This window comes from Cetorhinus maximus, chromosome 5 (assembly GCF_964194155.1).
Source record: "Cetorhinus maximus chromosome 5, sCetMax3.hap1.1, whole genome shotgun sequence".
NCBI lineage: Eukaryota > Metazoa > Chordata > Chondrichthyes > Lamniformes > Cetorhinidae > Cetorhinus > Cetorhinus maximus.
Genome location: NC_135883.1, coordinates 47,646,548 through 47,667,602, shown reverse-complemented (window position 1 = coordinate 47,667,602; position 21,055 = coordinate 47,646,548). Strand labels below are relative to the sequence as shown.

Here is a 21,055-nt window from a genome sequence, read left to right as displayed (position 1 = left end):
GCTTCTAACTCCCGGCCTGGTCCCCTCTATCTGGCCTCACATTGATCATGTTCACGTTCCTCTATGGGACAAAGATGCAAAGGTGCCATCCCCATTTTGCAACTTCTTTTCCATAATGTGCGCTGCTCCCTTCCCTGGCACACTCTCCTTTCTGCCACCTGGGTGCTCGAGTCACAAGGGGCAAAAATATCTGCCCTTCACAGGCCACCGTCCTCATCCTCCAACCCCCTTAGGTGATAGACACAGACCTGTGATCAAACGTGGTGAAGTTCTGTGGCATTTGATGAAAGTTTTATCTCTCCAGTAAGGACCTGAGCTCTCCAATAGGCTACCTGAGCTCTCAATAGGGTATCTGAGCTCTCCAATAGGCTACCTGAGCTCTCCAATAGGGTATCTGAGCTCTCCAATAGGCTACCTAGGCTCTCCAATAGGGTACCTGAGCTCTCCAACAGGCTACCTGAGTTCTCCAATAGGTTACTTGAGCTCTCCAACAGGCTACCTGAGCTCTCCAAAGAACTCTGGTAGGTTTAGGCCTTCTCCTGCAAGGTGTGAATCCCATGAGTTATAATTTTGAAAGCTGGGTGACAGAAATCACTTCTCACTGAAGGAGCTGCACGTTTAAATGTGCTGCATCCTCCATGAACTGCGCATGTTCAAAATACGAAACATCCCTGTTCCCCGCCAGCCCGCCCCCTGCGAAAATGGCGGGTGCCGCATTCATGGGTGTGATTCCTAGAATCTGGGCTCTGACACCGTTTTAGCTAAGGTGCTTTCGTTGTTGACAAAATTCTGACCAAGTTGGAGATGAAGTTAAAGCCAGTGGAAGGTTGGCATTCATGGTCAAAGCAGTTGTTTACCTGGCTACAGAGCAAACACTGAGATTTTATAATGCACTTAACAGGCATCACTTAGGGGTAGTGTACAATCCTAAGATAGTCGCTAATAAATCCAATAAGGAATTCAGGAGAGAAACTTCTTTAGCCAGGAGCGTTTGGAGTTCTCTAGCACGTGAAATAATTGAGGCAAATAGTATAGATATATTTAAGAGGCAGCTAGATAAACGCATGAGGGAGAAAGGAATAGAAGGCTATGTTGATTGGGTGAGCTGAAGTAGGCTGGGAGGGGTATCGTGTGGGGCATTAACATCAGCAAATGGCCTGTTTCTGTGCTGTAAATACTTTGTTATTCTGATCTTCAAACTTTAAATGGGTAGATGAATGTAAAACACAAGAAGAATAATCCACAGTGAACCACACAGAAGAGATGAAATTGAGACATTAGAAAATATTAAACCCTACAGCCTCATGATAAGCTTACCGGGGAATCCCATGAAAGTAACAAATAATGGCGACAGAATTTATATTTTGTAGCACCTTTCACACCCACTGGAACTTATAGCTCAATAAGTATTTTTGAAGTCTAATTGCTGTTGTAATGTTGGAAACAAAGCAGCCAATTTGCATACAGCACAATTCCATAGGCAGCACTGAGATTAATAACCAGATAATCTGTTTTAGTGACTGGTAGACAGAATAAATATTGGCCAGGGCATTGGGGAGCGCTCCCCTCTTCTTCAAAATTGTGCCATGACATCTTTTATATTCACCGGCAATTGCAAATAGGGCCTCAGGTTTAATATTGTGCCTGAAAAACAGCATTCCCTGAATGCTACACAAAAGTTGTACTTTATCTTCTTATGTCTCTGTGTCAATCATGCTCAGTTGGGTCCAGCCCAGCAATTGAGGACAAAAATTAATGCGGACGTTGTATTTCAGCTGTGGTGTTAAAATGAGACCCCATCTGTCCAAAAGGTCCCATGGTACACTATCTGGGAGTTCTCCCCAGTGTCCTGGCCAATATTTATCTCTCAATCAACGTCACCTTAAAAAACACCTTAACTAATCATTATCACATTGCTGTTTGTGGGAGTGCGCAAAGGTAGCTGCCGCATTTCCTACATTGAAAGATTTATGGCACATAAATAGGCACATATTTAAAGTAATTGGCAAAAGAAACACAAGTGATATGAGAAAAAACTTTTTCACACAGCCAGTGGTTAAGGTCTGGAATGTATTGACCGAGAGTGTGGTGGAGGCAGGTTCAATCTAAGCATTCAAAAGAGAAGTAGACTGTTATCTGAAAAGGGCTAGGTGGAGAAGGCGGATGAGTGGCACTAAGGCGATTGCTCATTCGGAGAGCCAACACAGACACAATGGGCTGAATGGCCTCCTTCTGTGCTGTAACACTTCTGTGATTCTGTGATTCATTTGGTCCATCATGTCTACTCTGGCCATGAAAGAGCGATCCAATCTAATCCTGCCTCCCAGCTCTTGACCTGTAGCCCTGTAGATTATGACATCTCACGTTCATGCCCAAGTGTTCTTTAAAGAAAGAAAGTCATGTATTTATATAGTACTGTTCACGGTCATTGCACATCTCAGAGCACTTTACAGCCAATGAAGTAAATGCCATGAGGGTTTCTGCCTTTACCATTCTTTCAGGCAGCGAGTTGCAGACCCTCAACACCCTCTGGGTGATACAATTACTCCTCGACTGCCTCCTAATCCTTCTGCCCATAACTAATACTTCCTGGCTAGTGACCTCTCTACTAATGGAAATAGGGCCTATCCACTCTATCCTGCTCCATCATAACTTTATACACCTCAATTAAATCTCCCCTCGGTCTCCTTCTCTAACAATGTCAGCCTATCCAATCTTTCCTCATCGCTAAAATTCTCCACTTCTGACAACATGCTCATAAATCTCCCCTGCAATCTGTCTACGTGGGATCACATCACTCCTGTAATGCAGTGACCAGAACTTTACTCACTGAGCTAACTAGTGTTTTATTCAGTTCTAGCATAACCTCCCTGCTTTTATGGTTGAGGCCTCTGCCAATAAAGAAATGCAACCTGTTTGTCTTCTTGACCATCTTATCCAACTGTCCTGCTACCTAAGGGACATGTGGACACATACTAACAAATCCCTCTGATCCGCTCTGCCTCTCAGTATCCTACCATTTGTCTTGTTTGCCCTTCCCAAATGCATTACCTCTCACTTCTCTAGGTGGAATTCCTTTTGCCATTTTTTAGACCATCTGACCAGCCCATTGATATATTCCTGCAGTCCACAGCTTTTCTCCTCGTTATTAACCACATGGCCAATTTTCGTATCTTTTGCAAACCTCTTAATCATGCCCCCAAGCATTTAAGTCTAAATCATTGATGTATATCATGAAGAGCTAGGGACTGAGTTCTGCAGAATCGCACTGGAAACAGTCACCAAACATCACAGAAACATCCACCAACCAATAGCCTTGTCTTTTTGTCATGGAGCCAATTTTGACTCCAACTTACACTTTTCTTTGGACCTCATGAGCCCATTGCCCTGTGACTGCATTTCAAAGCTATATTGGCTGGAAAGTGTCTGAGCTTGCCCAATGGTTGTGGAAGATGCTCTATAAATGCAAATCTATCTTCCTTTAGTTGAACCCACAACCTTATGATATGGAGGCAAGACTGTTACTGTTGAACAACAACTGACACCTTGTACAAGCTAAATTTGGTGAAGCCAAAATATTTATTTGCTGCAGCATAAAACAGAAAATGCTGGAAAAAACTCAGCAGGCCTGGCAGCGACTGTGGAGAGGGAAACAGAGTTAACATTTTGAGTCCGTATGACCCTTCTTCAGAGTCAACATGTCAGCACAAGACAAAGCGTCTTAAATCTCAACCACTGAAGAATAAATTTAGAAAAAATCTTTTTACTTATAGGCTGATGAATGCTCAGAATAATTTAACAGGGAAAACTGGTGGAGTAAGTGGGCGACAATCTCAAAGTTCTGGGTGGGATTTTTCCCTCTGTGCATAAAGTGCGGCGGCGGATGTGAAAATCAGAGCTTGACCCGCCGACCGCAATGGCGGGTTTTCGCGTCGTATCGTCTGCCTCCCGCCTCATTAATTATGCACGCACAGGAAACAAGTCGGATCCCAGGTGGGTGGCCACTGATGTGCCTGCTCTGCTGTCAGCTCACTGATTCCTCATCTGGGCGCCATATTTAAATGGCACCCGTGCACAGCTTTTTCAGTGTCTGCAGCCCAGGACTGTGATAGATGAGAGAGATTGCCCCAAAAGGGAAGAAGATAGCTGTACCCAAATTCAGCAACGCCTCCCTGGAATGCCCTTCGAGGCCCGCTGCGATGTCCTCTGCCCCTGTGATGGCTGGAGGAGGTCCACCAACCTCACCACTCCAGCTTGGGGGGGCGGTGGCAATGGTGATCAGTGCCAACCCTGCACAGAAGAGCTCAGGCATCCAGTGCAGAAAGAGGATGAATAATCTCATCTGCTCCGCCAGGGTAAGTCAACCATCTCATCACTCTCAACTCTCACACTCACAAGCCCATCACACATTCACTGGCATCTCACTCACTGCTAGCCCAAGGGACATCGCCACTCACTCTCTCATACACACCCTCACATCTCCGTCCACGTCATATCCTCTGCAGTTCACGTCCTCATCCCACCCATGGTCCCACTCACCACCCAAGCATGGCAGGCATCCTTATCATCTGCCCTGGCATGCATCCCGCACACCCTCTCCATCTGCCTTTATGCAGGACAAGCTTGCACACAATTGGAGGAAGAGATCTCAGGCTGAGAACAGAGTGGCTGAAATCAAGGTCCTCACTTCCTACGAGAATCGAACCATTGAACTGGCCAAAGAGGACGTGAACCATGCATGCAGCAACGATAAAGTAGGCAGGTGTACACCCAATTGAGAATCCTGCACCAACTCATCCCTCAGACAGTACTGAGAGTGCTTTGTCCTGTTTTAGTGTCGCCTGCCATGCACTAATTATCTCTCCTGTGTTTCATAGGCACCTCTGGAATGCACCCAAGTGCATCCACAAGCCAGGACCTCAGCTCCAGCCATGACGGCATCTCAGCTGAGGAACCAGAGGAGAGCACCACTGACCCATCACAGCGCTTACCCATATCCTCCAGCATAACAGAGCCACACACTAAGTGGGACTTAGTTCTAGAACAGCCTCAGGGTCACAATCTGGTGAGCACCGCACACAATCTACTCCACAGCAGGTGGAGGCAGGGACATCCCTGAGGGTAATCAGGGGTTTTGGCCTTGGCAAAAAGGGTGTCTGCCACCTCATGTATGCATTTGTGAGTGGATGCTTGAGAGACCCCGCAGAGGTCCTCAGTGGAGCCCTGGAAGGAGCCACTCATGTAGAAATTCATTGCAGTGGTTACTTTCACAGCCAGGGGCAATGGATGCCCTCCCAGTCCTGTAGCGCCAATTCCTGGAGAATGTGGAAAATGTGAGTCACCAGATCTCTGGACCTGCGGAGGCGTCAGTGACATTGTCTCTTGCTCATCTGCAGATAAGACATGCGAGGTTTGTACATGCGAGGTCTTGCGAGGCACCAACGCACAATGTGCCAAGGGGCCTTGCTGCCCCTTGGTCTTGAGGTTTTAGCTCCTCCTTTTGATGAGCCTGGTGTCTCCGTTGCAATCCCCTCCTCCTCCTCCCCCCTAGCCTATATGCGATTACGCAGCCAGCAATTAACCCAGACTCCATCTTCCTGATGGTCTCCTCTCTGCAGCATCAATGAGAAACAGACATGAGTCAGCATCAGGCCTGCAAGTGTCCTATTTCTGTCACTGACTCGTTGGTCAATGTGGGATCAAGGGCTTTGTTCCAGTGGCGGAAACTAATCCCCCTAAAAATCCAAGCCAGTGCACCAGCAATAACCCACCCTCCCCACCACCCCCACCTCCGCTTTACATTATCGACTGCTATGAGATTGCTTTGGCCAGGTGCTTGGATGTGCTCCTTTCAGCCCAGGTACTTGGATCCTCATCACTGCTCTCTAATACCATACTTTGGAATACACATGAGGGAAAATGTTTGGTCAGGAACTGAGATTATTTGAGGGGGACCTGAAGCTTCTCTTCTGTGAAGCTGCCGGTGCCACCATTTTAGCATACATCTGAAGCTTGACCATTTGCTCTGGAGTATATTACTTCTCTGGGGTATCTCCACATTTTGAGCAAGGGGTTAATACAAGGAGATCAATTAGTGTCACTTTGTGGGATTAGCCTCGCATAGATGCACATCAGGGCTTTACTTTGCTGAATTCCCTGCATTGTCATTGAAAGGTTCATGCCTCAGCTGTGCCTCTCTCCTTATTCGAGAATGAACAGTTCAGTTGAGTGCTCCTTTAATTCCTCCCCCACCCCCACCCCCCCACCCCAGTGCATGTACCTGCCCTCCAATTGGCCTTCAGAGCCCTCACCAGCAGAGTATCTCCTCACTTTAATTTTGTACTGTGCGTCAGTGCAGGTTGGAAGACGGTGGTCCTGAGCTCTCCTCACCAGACCAGCTTGGACTCTCTCTATGTGAGTGTAGAAATCTGTCCCATTGTCCTGGAGGACCTTAATGTTCAGATTTCCCTCCCTTCAAGAACCTCTCAATTCTCCCCCTGTACTCCTTAATCCCATCATGATTGTGGTGGGTATCCCTTTGTTACCCCCTGAACATGGTGAGGTGGATGTGCCTATGCCCTATGTGGACCTCACCCCTCCCCATCTTGAGGCACTGTTAAACATATATTGTGCCCCCCCCCCCCAACCTCCGACACACCTTCGGATGCCCCCACAATACCTTTTCCCCATCTGTAGGCTGCAGATGCCTCCCCTGACTGAATGTGCCTTCTGCGGCCCAGTATGATGCCAGAAACCCCCTGGACTGAGGCACATGATGTCACAACAATGCCCTGTGCACAACATCCTGGGCACGGCTGAGACTAGACTGACATGCCCTCTCCCCTACCTGGTCTGGGACAAGGACAGTCATTGCAAGTTCAACATTGAAGCACTTCTTCACTCAGTGATCCTCCCATTCTGGCCAAAAGTCACTTATGTCATTCTGTAACTGATTCTCTCACTATCCTGGCACTGAGGACACTTCCCCACTGTGTGCCCCCCGCCACCCCTCCAGTCATGTGTGTCAATGCAACCTTCCCCACTCCTCCTCGCGCCCCCCAAGTGGAGGCCAGAGGCCTTACCCTTCAGCCCCTTCCCATGCCTCAAGCCAGGTTTCCCCCCTTTCCCAATGGAGGCCTTATCCTGCAGCACATTAAAAGCCACCCCTGGCTTATCATTGGTCTGGTAGGTAGAAACTTGCCTCTCACACTCCCCTGAAAGTGATGTGGTGCTGCCTGTGAAGCCTGAGACTGAGTCCGAGTTGCCGTGAGCACTGTGCAAAGCAGTGTGGGTGGGCGAACAAACCTCAAAGTCGCAAGCGAAGTGCAGGTTGTCAGGTGCACATCGCTTATATACTGCTGTGAAACACGTCCATCGAATTGGATGCCGACTCTTGATCCAACATGGGGGAATGATTCCAGCAAGCAGCCCTTATCATGAGATGCAAATGTATTAAAATGATGTTCCTGACGTGCTGCAGTGGGAAACACGGCCCTCCATTGATGGCTGGAGCGGATGATCCCGGTCTGCTTCTTTGACAGCGGTAAACTGATTTTTGGCTTCTCCTGATATTTTCCACTCATGCCCGTCATGACGACGGAGGGAGCGGAAAATCCCAGCCTCAGTTGATTTTTACAATGAGTTCTTTACTCCTTTACCAGGATGTTCCCAGAAAGATCCACTGGTTGCACCCACCTGAGGCAAATGTTACTTTGTGCTTGGTCTTGCTGTATGGTCAGAAACCAAAGACTTTGGAAATGGAGTGAAAGTTCCTCCTTGCATTGAACAGAACCAAGAGATACACTTACAAGGTTCATAAATAGCAAACCAAACCTGATTTAAATGAAGAAACATTAACAACCTGAAATGATAACTCTTTCCCTCTTCACAGTTGCTGTGTTTCCAGCATTTGCAATATTTTGCTTTGGTTCTCGTGAACTTTTAATTTATTTGATTCTGACCTGAAGAACCTAAAGTCATTATAAATTGGATCATTCATTTAATATAACAGTCCCATTAATAAATTGCACACCACATTAAATTTGGCAGAAGCGTGATCGGTAAGACCATGTTTGCCATTGCTAAATTGACCCAATCAAATCTCAATGTTTCTACCATTTTCTGCTTTTACTTCAAGTCTCCAGCAATTTTGCTTTTCTTTTAAAGCATGATCTCTTTACGAGAGCAGTAGCATCAATTACTACCAGTCTGTTGAATTATTCAAGGTAGCTCTTTGCCTTGATAGGGAGTGACAAGGAGAAACATGAACCTGGGATGAGATGGAGAATACTTGGAACACAAATTGTGACCCTGAAAAGAAAAAAAAAATGAAATGTATTTATTACCAGAATATATACAGCCTGGAAATGTCTGGAATAATGTGTGAGCATGGAAGAAGGAACATAAAAACAGCAGGAAGCTATTCAACCCCTCCAGCCCGTTCCACCATTCAGTTCGATCATGCCTGATTTGTTCCTTCACTCCAATTATCTGCCTTGGTTCCTTAATACCCTTGACTTAAAAAAATATGTTTCCACTTTTAAATTTTCAATTGACCCATCCTCAATAGCTTTCTGGAAGAGAGAATTCTATTATCCTGTGTAGTTGTCTTCCTGAGTGAGACATGCAGTATTCATACATCAATTGCTTATAGATTGTTCATTCCCCTTAATCATTGATCTGCGGATGAAGATGTCCTTATAAGTGTTAGCCAATGATTTCAAAAAGAGTTGGAAGAGCAGATGGGGATAGAGATTAGCCATCTGGCATAATTCTACAATTAGTTGATGATGTGGCATAGTTATTTAGGCTGGTATGTTAAGTTCTGTTGAAGGGTCATGTGGACTCGAAACGTCGACTCTTTTCTTCTCCACCGATGCTGCCAGACCTGCTGAGTTTTTCCAGGTAATTCTGTTTTTGTTTTGGATTTCCAGCATCCGCAGTAGTTTTTTGTTTGGTATGTTAAGTTGTTTTTTGATACAATATTTGGACATTGCCATAATACAGTGCAAAGCTGCCTCAGATGCAAACTGAAATGAGTAATTATATGAAGCAGGCGTTTTGACTTCAAGGTGTTATTCAGACCTGTTCCATTCAGTCAGAATCCAAAAGATTCTGGACAATAAATACATCTGCCAATTACTTTGCCCATCCTGTACTGCTGATGAGCAAATTTTCAAATGAACTCTCAACTTTGCCTATGGCACAGAGGAAGCAGAATGCATTTATCCAGCTGTCTTTAACATAGAGAATATTCCAAGGGCTTCACAGAAGAGAATGGGCTGCAGGTGGCACTGAGAGTTAAGAGAGAATGAGGAGGTAAAATGGTTTGTTTGATGAATGCTCTTATAGATAGGGACACAAGTATCAAGATAGACAAATTTAGGGAGTGTCTTCCTGAATAGGAATGACACAGCTAAAGTTTTCGCCATCTATGGTGCAGCAAAGGAAATGATTTGTGAAAGGCAAATTTGGAGAAACAAAGGTCCATTGAGGGAGAGGAAGGTTGTGGAGATGAAATGGAATGAGAGGAAATTATAGATAAGGATGAACATTTTGAAGTGGATGCACTGGGAGTCAGGGAATGTCACAGCAGTCAGTACAGGTGGGCAAAAGACATTAAAATGAACCAGGATTTGGTGGCAGCATTTTGAAACATTTGGAGTTTGTGTTTCAGAATCTTATTGGAAGCTGTAGGGTGGGCATTGGAGAAATACAGCTTTAGCAGTAACAAAAGAATATGCAGGCAATTTCAGCAGCAGTAGGAGTAAGTGGCAGGCAGAGTTGGGGAATGTTACAGAGAGAAAAGAAAGCAATCTTAATGATATTGAAAAAATATGGGGGTCCAAATCTCAGCAGGATAAATTAATGACCTTATAATAAAGGATCCTCTAGGCAAGAGTGATCATAATGTGATATAATTTCTCATTCAATTTGAAGGTAAGAAATGTGGGTCTAAAACTAGTGTCTTAAACTTAAGTTAATTTCAAGGTATGAAGCTAAAGTTGGATAAAGTGGACAGGGCAAATATGTTAAAAGGTCAGTTGATGGAGTAGCAATGGCAGACATTTAAGGAGATTCTCAACAAAGGTCCATTGAGGAATAAAGACTCTATGAATAGGAGGCATCATCTGTAGTGAACTAAGGAAGTTAAAGATGGTATCAAATTGAAAAAAAAGATGTAAAATGGTGTAAAGAGTAGTGGCAGGCCAGATGAAAGTTTTAGAAACTAGCAAAGGATGACTAAAAAAAATATAGGATGAGAAATTAGAGTATGAGAGAAAACTAGCAAGAAATATAAAAACAAAGTAAAAGCTTCTACAAATATATGAAATGGAAAAAAATAACAATGACAAAGCTGAAGGGATTGAATGCATTGCAGCCAAAGTTGCTATCAATACAAAGATGGGTAAGAAAAAAAGTTGTGAGGAGGATACAAAGAGTCTGCAAAGGGATTATAGATAGGTGAAGTGAGTGGGCAAAAAATTGGCACTTGGAATATAATGTGGGTAATTGTGAGATTGTCCACTTTGGTAGGAAGAATAGAAAAGCAGAATATTATTTAAAGGGAGAGATTGCAAAAGGCTGCAGTATGGAGGGATCTGGGTGGCCTGGTTACAGGAATCATAAAAGGTTAGCATGCAAGTATAGCAATGTCATTGGAAAATGGAAATGTTGGCCTTTATTGCAAGGAGGGTGGAGCATAAATTAGGGAAGTCTTGCTACAACTGTACAGAGCATTAATGAGACTGCACCTAGAGTAACTGTGTTCAGTTTTGGTTTTATTTAAGGAAGTGTATACTTGCATTGGAAGCAGTTCAGAGAGGGTTCACTAGGCTAATTCCTGGGATGAAGGAGTTGTCTTACAAGGAAAGATTAAGCATTTTGGGCCTATACTGATTGGAGTTTAGAAGAGTATAAGATTCTGAGGGGGCTTGACAAAGTAGTTGCTGAGAGGGTGCTGCCCCTCATGGGGACATCTAAAATTAGGGGGAATAGTTTAAAAATATTGGGTCTCCCATTTGGAGATGATGAGGAAATTCTTCTCCCAGAAGCATTGGCATTGTCTTCCACAGAGAGCAATGAAAGCTGGGTCATTGAATATTTTCAAGATTGAGTTATACTGATTTTTGATCTATAAGAGAGTACAAGGTTATTGGGGCAGGTAGGAAAGAGGAGTTAAGACCACAATCAGATTAGCTATGATCTTATTGAATGGCAGAGGAGGCTCAAGGGGCAGAATTGCCTATCTCTGCTCCTATTTTTTTATGATCTTATGAGTTCAGGGTTGAACAAGATACTTAAGATTGCATAACCTATGGCTGAGCTCAAGTGGCTAGCTGAGAGGCAGATGGAAGGTAATAACAAGGACAATTTTGCCAGGAGCTAAATAACATGGCCTCAGTCATCCCAAAGTTCAATTGGAGGAAAATCAGCCAACAGCACAGAGGTGACTGTAGAGTCAAAGGTGGATGGTGGTAAGGTGGAGCTGGGGGCCATCAGCATATAAAAAGAGACGGTCCCCCAGACTGTGGATAATGTCACGGATGGGCACATATAAAGGAGCAGACCCAACACAGAATATTGGAATATCAGAGAACAAGCTAATGCTGGAGATGTAGTCTCTGTGTTAAGACAGGTGAAGAATGGAACAATGTGAAGGCAGTTTTATGAAGGAGCATCCTTGAGTAGAAGCAGTGGGATAGAGTGTTTAACAGTCCTGTATACTACAGTGATGAGGAGGAATAGCGGTCTAGTGTTGCACTGTGAAAGGATGTCTTTGGTGACTTTGATCAGGACAGTCTCAATTAGTGTGGGAGCAGGTGTCAGACTGAAGGGATTCAAAGAATTGAGGGAGAAATGAGCAAGGAGGAAGGTGGTATCGATGAACTGAAAGACATTGTCAGTTGTGCCTACACCTGTGGAGGCACTAAGCTCTGAAATTCTCTTCCTAACCCTTTCTTCTTTGCTAGGTTCCTCTCCTCCTTTAAGGCACTCCTTAAATAGCTACCTCTTTGACCAAACATTCTCCTAATATCTCTTTGTGGGGTTTGGTGCCAGTGTTTGGTAACACTCCTGTGAAGAGCCTTGGAACGTGTTAGTATGTTAAAGGCACTATATAAATGCATGTTGTTGTTGTAGAATAGGAAAGGATGATTGGAGAGGGGTCAGTGGTTAGGGTGGACAGTAGGCATTTTGAAGATGACATGATGATGGCAATGTTGAAGGAAATGGATGACATTTATGAGCTCTGAGGCAAAGAATGGTGGTGGAGTAGTCAGGAATTGAGTGGACATGGAATACAATGAGTGGGAAGTACATCTCGAGAAAGAAGTGAGTCTGGTGATGATGTGACAGAAGATGAAAGAGAAGTCACAAAGTATTGAGGAGTCATGGGGAGCTGTGATGAGGAAGAATAGCAGTTACAATGAACAGTGCCAGGTTTAGGAAATGAAAAATCCATAAACACATTGGAGGTGGAGATGAATAGGTAGAGGAGGTTCGGGTAAGAGTGTTTGCGGTTACCTCTGCTCTTAAGAATGATCCTGGAGCTTCAGATTTGGCCATGGAGAACGAGGCGCAGCATTGAGAGGAATGAAGCGAATGTGGCAGTAGAGTGTAGAAAGTCCACTGTAAAGGGTGAAATTTCCATTCCTGCGTTGCTGCAGGTGCTGAGGCTCAAAGGGATTTTGCTGGCCTGGTGTAAGAGCAGCCTCCAGTATTTCACCTTGTCTGAACCGAGACAGCGAGTGTTGGCCCAGTAAACAACCATGGGTGGATGCCATAGATTTAGACTGATTCTGTCTGTGTACAATAGCCACTGTCCATCAGGAAGCGGCAGATAACAATTGGGAGTGGGAATCCTTGCTAATCCTTCCCATCCTTCCCCAGGAGCCTTGAAACTTTGAGCCTTGTTCCAAAATTCGATTTCATATGCCTTATGGTTCACAAAATCAAAGGGTTGTTTTGAAAGTAAAAGACTTTATTTAGTTTGCATAAAACTAAATACTGTCAACCCAGGGAAAAGGGGGGAAATTAAATCAGCAGTCATACTGATTCGTAGAAGTCAGACCAATATTGAGCATTACCTTTACTCACTAAGGAAGAGCTTGGATTTATATAGTGCCGGGCACAACCTCATTACATCTTGATGCTCTACAGCCAATGAAATACTATTTGAAGTGCAGTCACTCGTAAAAAGGAAACATGGCAACCAATTTGAACACTAGGGCATTGAGAAACCTCATGCACTGATGGAAATCTGTGGGTGTTGGGGGTCTTGAGCTTTCCTTTTATTTGAAGTGCAATCTTTTTAACTTAGTGTGCACTATCCAGCTTCAAGGGCATAGTTATAATTGTGAACCGACTGTGAACTACAGTTGTCGAATGCAGACTCTTAATAATCTACAAAATGTAGAAAGTAGATGAAACTAATATGTAGACAAAAATTTATTTACACCATACAACATTTTAAATATTTTGTACACGTTTGCAGCCAAGAAAGCTATTTCTGTGCTTTCGTGTGAAATCTGCAATAATAAAGATGTGAAATATATTATTCATATAAAAGTGAGAGTATTACTTTATTGCATTGAAAGCAATGAAGAACATAGCTCAACAACCATTCATTTAAATGACAGAAAATTGTTTGCTTTTATATTATAAAGTAAAAAGTGTAGTAATGGCCAAACAGACTGTTATAAATCTTAAAAACTGCATAAATATATACATTGTGCTTCATGGTGAAGTTTTCTTTTTAAAACTAAACCAAATGAAGCTATTACAACATGTATCTTTGCTTGAGGTTTATCTATAAAGATTACCTTACAATTCATTCCACATTAACGTACAACACATGATGGTAATAATTGTACATCTTGTATCTCACTAAATAAGATAGTGAGAAATGTTAAAGACATGGACATCTTTTCCCTGGTGCATAAAGTCCCTAAATTACTCTAAGAGAGTCCAGACATATAGACCAGGCTTTTGTAAAAATTTTTGAAGTGCAAGAGATTTTACTTGTGATCGACTTGAATTTAAACTTCAGTTTGAAAATCCCCTTCCTGCACGTCTAAGGGCATAGAGAGACACTTCTCCCATTCTGCTTGTCGTAATTCTAATGCCTCTTTTGCTTCTGCATCCAATACATTCATTGGTGAATAGTGTTGGTAGTCACCGGGGTTCTTGTAAACATCCCACTCATGCTTGCTGGGTGTTGGGTTGTCCTGTGGGAACAGATTAACCCAGCGTTAGGTATAGACTTTGCTTACAGTTTGAAACCTCTGCACATTGCTGGATGGAGATTTATTAAGTACACTCAAACACTAAAAGGGCACAATTTCAAAGAGACTGTGTATGAATGAAAAAAAATCCAATTCTTTCTGTCATCCTTGTTTTTAAGTTTCTGCTTTCTTATCTCTCTAACCTTATGAAGCTCTTTGAGTCCCCACTCCCCACTGCCCCCCTCCCACCCCCTGCAATTCTGGCCCAATTTTAATCACTCCACCATTGATGGCTGTCATCAGGTACCAAGGACCTAAGCTCCCGAATTCCCTTCCTAAACATTTCCACCTCTCTATCTCTCTCTCATCTCCTTTCACACTTTAACGTACTCCTTAAAACCAATTTCTTTGATCAATCCTGCCCCAATAAGAAATAGATGAAACCAACGTGTAGACAAAAAATATTTACACTATACAACATTTCAAATATTTTATACACATTTTTCAGCCAAGAAAACTATTTGCGTGTGTGTAAAGGTTGCAATAACAAAGATGTGATATTTTCATATAAAAATGGCACTGTTTGTGCTCGGTATCATATTTTGCCTCATAATGCTCCTGTGAAGTGCCTAGGGATGTTTTATGTTAAAGGAGCTATATAAATGAAAGCTGTTGTTGTATTCAGTTAGACATCACCTGGTGGAACACCTGCAGTTGGGGTTGCCTAATGTGATTGCCCTTGAGAGGGTAACAAAGTCCTTTTATATTTGAGGAGTCCTGGTGGCTGCAAAAGTAAAGTTCTTGTTTCACCAACTGCACTAAGTACAAACAAACCAACTTGGAGAGAGCTGAGAGAATTGTAGATCATCAAAAATGTAAGTTTATGGGCGGACATTGAGTGCGGTAGCAGGCATGAAAAGTGGTGCTTTACCCATCGGCTGCAATGGCAGACTTTCGCGCCATCATCCCCTTCCCGCCTCATAAATTATGTAGTCACGGGAAACACCATCTTGCTGGCAGGCGGCTTCTGGTTTGCCTAACCATGCTGTTACCTCGCCATTTCCTCACTCCGGGCGCCATATTTAAACTGCAGCTGTGTGCACACTTCTCAATACTTGCAGCCAAGGACTGCTCTGGTGAAGGCAAGAAGAGTTCAAGCCCCCCGATTCAGTGACGCCTGTGGAGGCCTGTCACAATGTCCTCTATCAAATGCAGAAAAAGGATGAATAATCTCATCTGCGCCGCCAGGGCAAGTCAACCATCTCATCACTCTCAACTCATCCACTCACAAGCCTGTCACACATTCACTGGCATCTAACCACTGGTATAGAACCTTGGTTAGGCCACACTTGGAATATTGCGTGCAATTCTGGTCGCCACATTACCAGAAGGATATGGAGGCATTGGAGAGGGTGCAGAGGAGGTTTACCAGGATGCTGCCTGGTCTGGAGGTTATTAGCTATGAGGAGAGGTTGGAGAAACTCGGATTGTTCTCACTAGAGCGACGGAGATTGAAGGGCGACTTGATAGAAGTTTACAAAATTATGAGTGGCATGGACAGAGTAGATAGTCAGAAGCTTTTTCCCAGGGTGGAAGAGTCAATTACTAGGGGACATAGATTTAAGGTGAGAGGAGAAAACTATAGAGGAGATGTGCGGGGCAAGTTTTTTACGCAGAGGGTAGTGTGTCTGGAATTCGCTGCCAGAGGAGGTGGTGGAAGCAGGTACGATAGTGGTGTTTAAGAGGCAGCTTGACAAATACATGAATAGGATAGGAATAGAGGGATACGGACCCCTGAAGTGCAAAATGTTTTAGTTGACAGTGAATATGATCGGCTCAGGCTTGGAGGGCCGAAGGGCCTGTTCCTGTGCTGTACTTTTCTTTGTTCTATCTCACTCACTGCCAGCTCAAGGAACATCACCACCCATTCTCTCACAGACACCCTCATGTCTCCATCTGGCCTCGTCTCTTCTGGAGACTGCCTTCTCAGCCCGTCCATGGCTCCACACAGCACACACACGCCTGGCGTCCTTCTCATTTGGCCTGGCATGCGGCTTGCTCATACTCTCTCTATCTGTCTTTGTGCAGGACAAGTTCACACACAATCAACGGGAGAGGTCCCAGGCCAGGGGTAGAGTGCTGGACGTAAAGGTCCTCAATGTGAGTTGCGCGTTGGAGCTGGCCGGAGAGGACATGGACCATTCCTGCAGCGACGGTGAGGCTGGCGGCAAGCGTCCACGTGAGGATCCCTGCACCGGACCATCCCTCTGTCAACGATACTCTGAGCCCACTGTTCCATTGAACCATAGAAAAGCTATGGTGCAGAAAGAGGCCGTTCAGACCATTGTATCTGTGCCGGCCTAAAAGAGAAAAAAAGAAACTAGCCGTTCATTTTAATCCCACTTTCCAGCACCTGGTCTGTAGCCTTGCAGGTTACAGCGCTTCAGATGCAGATCCAGGAACCTTTTAAATGAGTTGAGCGTTTCAGCCTCAACCCCAATTCAGGCAGTGAATTCCAGATGCTCACCACCTTCTGGGTGGAAAGGTTTTTCCTCATGTTCCTCTAATCCTTCTGGCAATCACCTTAAATCTATGTCCTCTGGTAACTTACCCCTTAGCTAGGGGAAACAAGTCTTTCCTGTCTACCCTATCTAGGCCCCTCATCATTTTGTAAACCTCAATTAGGTTACCCCTCAGCCTCTTCTGTTCTAAGGAAAACAAACCTAACCTATCCAATCTCTCCTCATAGCTGCAACTTTCAAGCCCTAGCAACATTTTTGTAAATCTGCTCTGCACCCTCTCCTGAGCAATTATGTCCTTCCTGTAATGTAACCAGAACTGTACACAAAATTCCAGCTGTGGCCTAACCAGCATTTTATATAGTTCCATCATTACATCCCTGCTTTTGTATTCAATACCTTGTCCAATAAAGGAAAACATTCCACATGCTTTCTGGGCCATCTTATCCACCTGTCCTGCCACCTTCAAGGACTTGTGGACATACACTCCAAGGACTCTCAGTTCCTCAACCCCTCTAACTTCCCATTTACCGAGTATTCCCTTGCTTTGTTTGCCCTCCCCAAATACATTACCTCTCAGTTTTCTGGATTGAATTCCATTTGCCACTTCTCCACCCACTCAACCAAACCATTGATATCACTCTGAAGTCGACAGCTATCCTCTTCACCATCAACTACACGACCAATTTTTGTGTCATCTGCAAATTTCCCAATCATGCTTCCCGCGGCTGCCAAGCACTAATAATCTCCACTTTCTCTCCTAGGAACATCTGCCACATCACCCTCAGGCATCCTTGACCCCTACTCCATGAGGACCCTGAGGGCAGCACCATTGAAGACCGGTCACAGCGCTCACCCACACCCTCCACCAGCACAGTGACACACACCTTGGTGGGACCTGGATGTACAGCAGACTCGGGATCATAATCTGGTGAGCACAGCACACAATCTGTTCCACAGCAGGTTGAGGCATGGACAGCTGAGGTCGCTGTCACTCAGAGGACTACTGGAAGCAAGGAGTCTGCTGAGTCTGAGTCAGATTACGAGCCTCTGGACTCAGTCTTCAATCAGCTGTTGGAGCTGCAAAGACAATCACGGGAACAACAGGAAGGAATGTCTGGTGCACTCCTCAGGTTGCAAGGCACGATGGAGGAGTCCATCTGCCTTCAGTCTGAGGTGATAGCGCTGTCATGCCAACTCAACCAGGTCAACACTGGTAGGATGGTGGCTGCCATGGAGACCTTGGTTCAGGACATCACTCCTGCACTGCTGCGCAGGCTGAACTCCATTGCTGATGCCATATTTGGCCTCCAATAGTGTCAATGCGAGAGGGGTGCGGGCAGCTCGATCTCACTCCAGCTTCCCCTTCTCTTCAAGGAGTCAGCCTGGGCTAGCCACAGAGGATATGGCTGATGATGCGAGTGCGGCGGCCACCCATAGGGAGGAGGATCAGCAGCTCAACACCCTGGGGCCACCCACCCAGGTGACTCTGGGAATATCTGACTGATCCAAGTCCCCTCTTCCCGTCACCCCAGCAGCTCCAGGTCATCAGGCTGAGGAGGGTGCATCTGGCCCACAGCAGGACCCCGAAAGCAGGCCGGGCCCTCCAGCTCTCGGCCCTCCAGAGAACACCCACCAAGCTCATCACAGACAGGATGTACCAGTCAGCCCCCACCTCCGCTGTGGATGTCTGGGGAGCACCAAGACGGAGCAGCAGGGTTAGGAAGGCTAAGAAGATGTAATTGCACAGCCTGGGCATGGGTGTTAATCACTTGTACATGATGTTCACTATTGAAAATAAACTCTCAAGAATGTCTCCTGGCCTACGGCTCCTTGTTCTGATGAGCAGTGTTCGTGTCACTCAGGTGTGAAATCTTGGTTCCTGCACAAGATAAAGGCAGGTGTCTCAGTCCAGGACCTCTTCCCTATGCTCTGTGTAACCTTCAGAGCAAAATGATGGTTTGGCTTCAGATTCACTGGACACATTACTGATGCCTGCACCTCAATGGTGCTTGTCATTGCTGCCAGAATGTCATGGGCAGGTGTCATAGAGTTCTCTTACTCTCTCTGCGTGCTCTCCGCACCTTTAAGGTGGGGGTGGCTCCCATCTCTTCAGCATTTATGACTGGTGATGGTGTGCTCCTGAAGGTTGACAAAGGATCAGGTGCATTTAAAGTTTCACTGCTGCGTCGCCATGATATGACCCTGATCACAGAGCACAAGTGAGTAGCCCTCGGCCACACAGGAGTCAAGTGTTCACAGATGCAAGGTGAGGATGTCAGAACTGCTCTCACTGCATCTCGTCATCATCCTCCACAAATCTTACAGCTATCAGGGCCTCACGAGCACGCCTGCCTCGTCTGACCAGTGTGATGGCCTCATCACCGGCATCCTCGCCTTCGAGGACCTCATCATCGTCATCCCGTTCGACGTCCTCCTCATTGGAGGAAACGTGCAGCTCTTCCACCTCCTCCTCAGCCAGGTCCTCCTTCCTGTTGCAGTGCCAGGTTGTGGAGTGTGCAGCAAGTGACAATGATGCGTGACACCCTCTGGGGACAGTATTGCAAAGCTCCACCAGCCTGTCGCGGCATCGGAACCTCATTTTAAAAATGCCTATTGTTTGCTCCACCAAATTCCAGGTTGCGGCATGAGCCTCATTATACCGTCACTTTGCTGCAGTATGAGGCTGCTGCACTCGCATCATCAGCCGTGTCCTCTGTGACCAGCCCTTATCCCCGAGGAGCCAACCTGCAGCCTCTGTGGGCACTGGAAGATGTCAGGGATCTGAGACTGACTGAGAATATAGGAGTTGTGGAAACTCCCTGGGAATCGTGCGCCAACCTGTAGGATGCATTTGAGGTGGTCACACACCAGCTGAACATTCAGCGAGTGGAAGCCCTTGTGGTTGATGTGGTTGACTGCTTGTTGCCATGGAGATTTAGGTGCCACCTGAGTGCAGTTGATGGCCCCCTGCACCCGTGGAAAACCTGAGATCTGCGCAAATCCCTGCGCTCTTGCTTCCTGGCTTTCCTGGTCTCGGGTGAAATGCACAAAGTTCTGTGTCTTTGTGAAGATGGTGTCCATGAACATCTGGATATACCTGTGCATGGAGGCTTACGAGATCCTGCACAGGTCACCTGGAAGGAACCAAAGGCGTAAAAATTAAGCATCGTGGTCACTTTCACGGCCACTGGCAGTGGATGCCTTCTATGTCCACTTGACCAAATCCTGCAGCAGGTGGCATAAGTGACTGACTAGTTCACTTGGCAACACTGGTTCTTGGTCATCTGCAGGAATGACAAGCATCATCCATGGACCCTGGGTCTAGCAAGTTGTCCACGTGTGACAGCTCACTGTGGATCTACAGCTGTGTGCGCAGGAGGCCCTGCCTCACTCTCATATTGAGAGTGGTGTTCCTCCGAGTGGCGAGCCAGGCTCGCCATCGCAATCTCTTTCTCCTTTACAAAATTATGAGTGGCATGGACAGAGTGGATAGTCAGAAGCTTTTTCCCAGGGTGGAAGAGTCAATTACTAGGGGACATAGATTTAATGTGAGAGGAGAAAACTATAGAGGAGATGTGCGGGGCAAGTCTTTTACGCAGTGGGCAGTGAGGACCCCGGACAATATGATCGGCGCAGGCTTGGAGGGCCGAAGGGCCTGTTCCTGTGCTGTACTTTTCTTTGTTCTTTGTTCTCTGCTCCCTGTAAGCCATGAGGAATACCGCTACATCACCAGGCTCCATGATCCTGATATTATACTCCTGCAAGATCAAAGAGAGAGACACGTGGGTTAGCAAGTGTCCCAAGGACTTCTCTTGATTAAGCGTCCGGCTGCATCTCAAGGCCCCTTCACACATGCCAGAGAGTGCTGGCCGCCACTTGGATGACCAGTGTATAGTGCACTTCATGGGCTGTCCGAAACCCCACCCACCTCCACCTGACCGATTGGCGACAGCTTTGCCCATTGGACTGCATGCTGTGCTCTCAGCTCAGGCACAGGCATTCTCCTAACCCACACTGCAAGGCTGCACTGTTAGCTTGAACCATGATGGATATTGGTCCAAACTTTAATAAAGATACAGCTGTGAGCTCCTCCACCAGTGACTGTGCCATGGCCACCCTTCGCAAAGGGATTCTACAACTTGCCCAGTCAGCCAATCGCTTTGCTGCCCCCTGAAATGCATATTAATTTGCAGTCTGTGCCCAAAGGGTGAAAGGTTCTGGAGCATTAGGTGGCACTTTCAAGCTTTTGCATTGCTTGAGTGGGCAGAAATGCTTCAGAGGCCCGACTCCAAGCATGTCAATGGAACT

The 21,055-nt window shown here is 45.7% G+C and overlaps 1 protein-coding gene across 9 annotated transcripts in view; it reads right to left on the bottom strand.

Annotated features, from left to right (window-relative positions):
• Positions 1-13,431: 13,431 nt before the first annotated feature.
• adgrb3 (adhesion G protein-coupled receptor B3) overlaps positions 13,432-21,055 on the bottom strand; it is a 990,062-nt gene continuing 982,438 nt past the window's right edge. For 8 of the 9 annotated variants that reach the window (XM_078541844.1, XM_078541846.1, XM_078541847.1 and 5 more), the window contains one exon: positions 13,432-14,228. In XM_078541844.1, coding sequence (XP_078397970.1) covers positions 14,040-14,228 — 189 coding nt within the window. In that variant the 3' untranslated portion in view covers positions 13,432-14,039. The remainder of the gene's footprint in view (positions 14,229-21,055) is intronic. The other variant, XM_078541852.1, reaches the window with a different exon arrangement.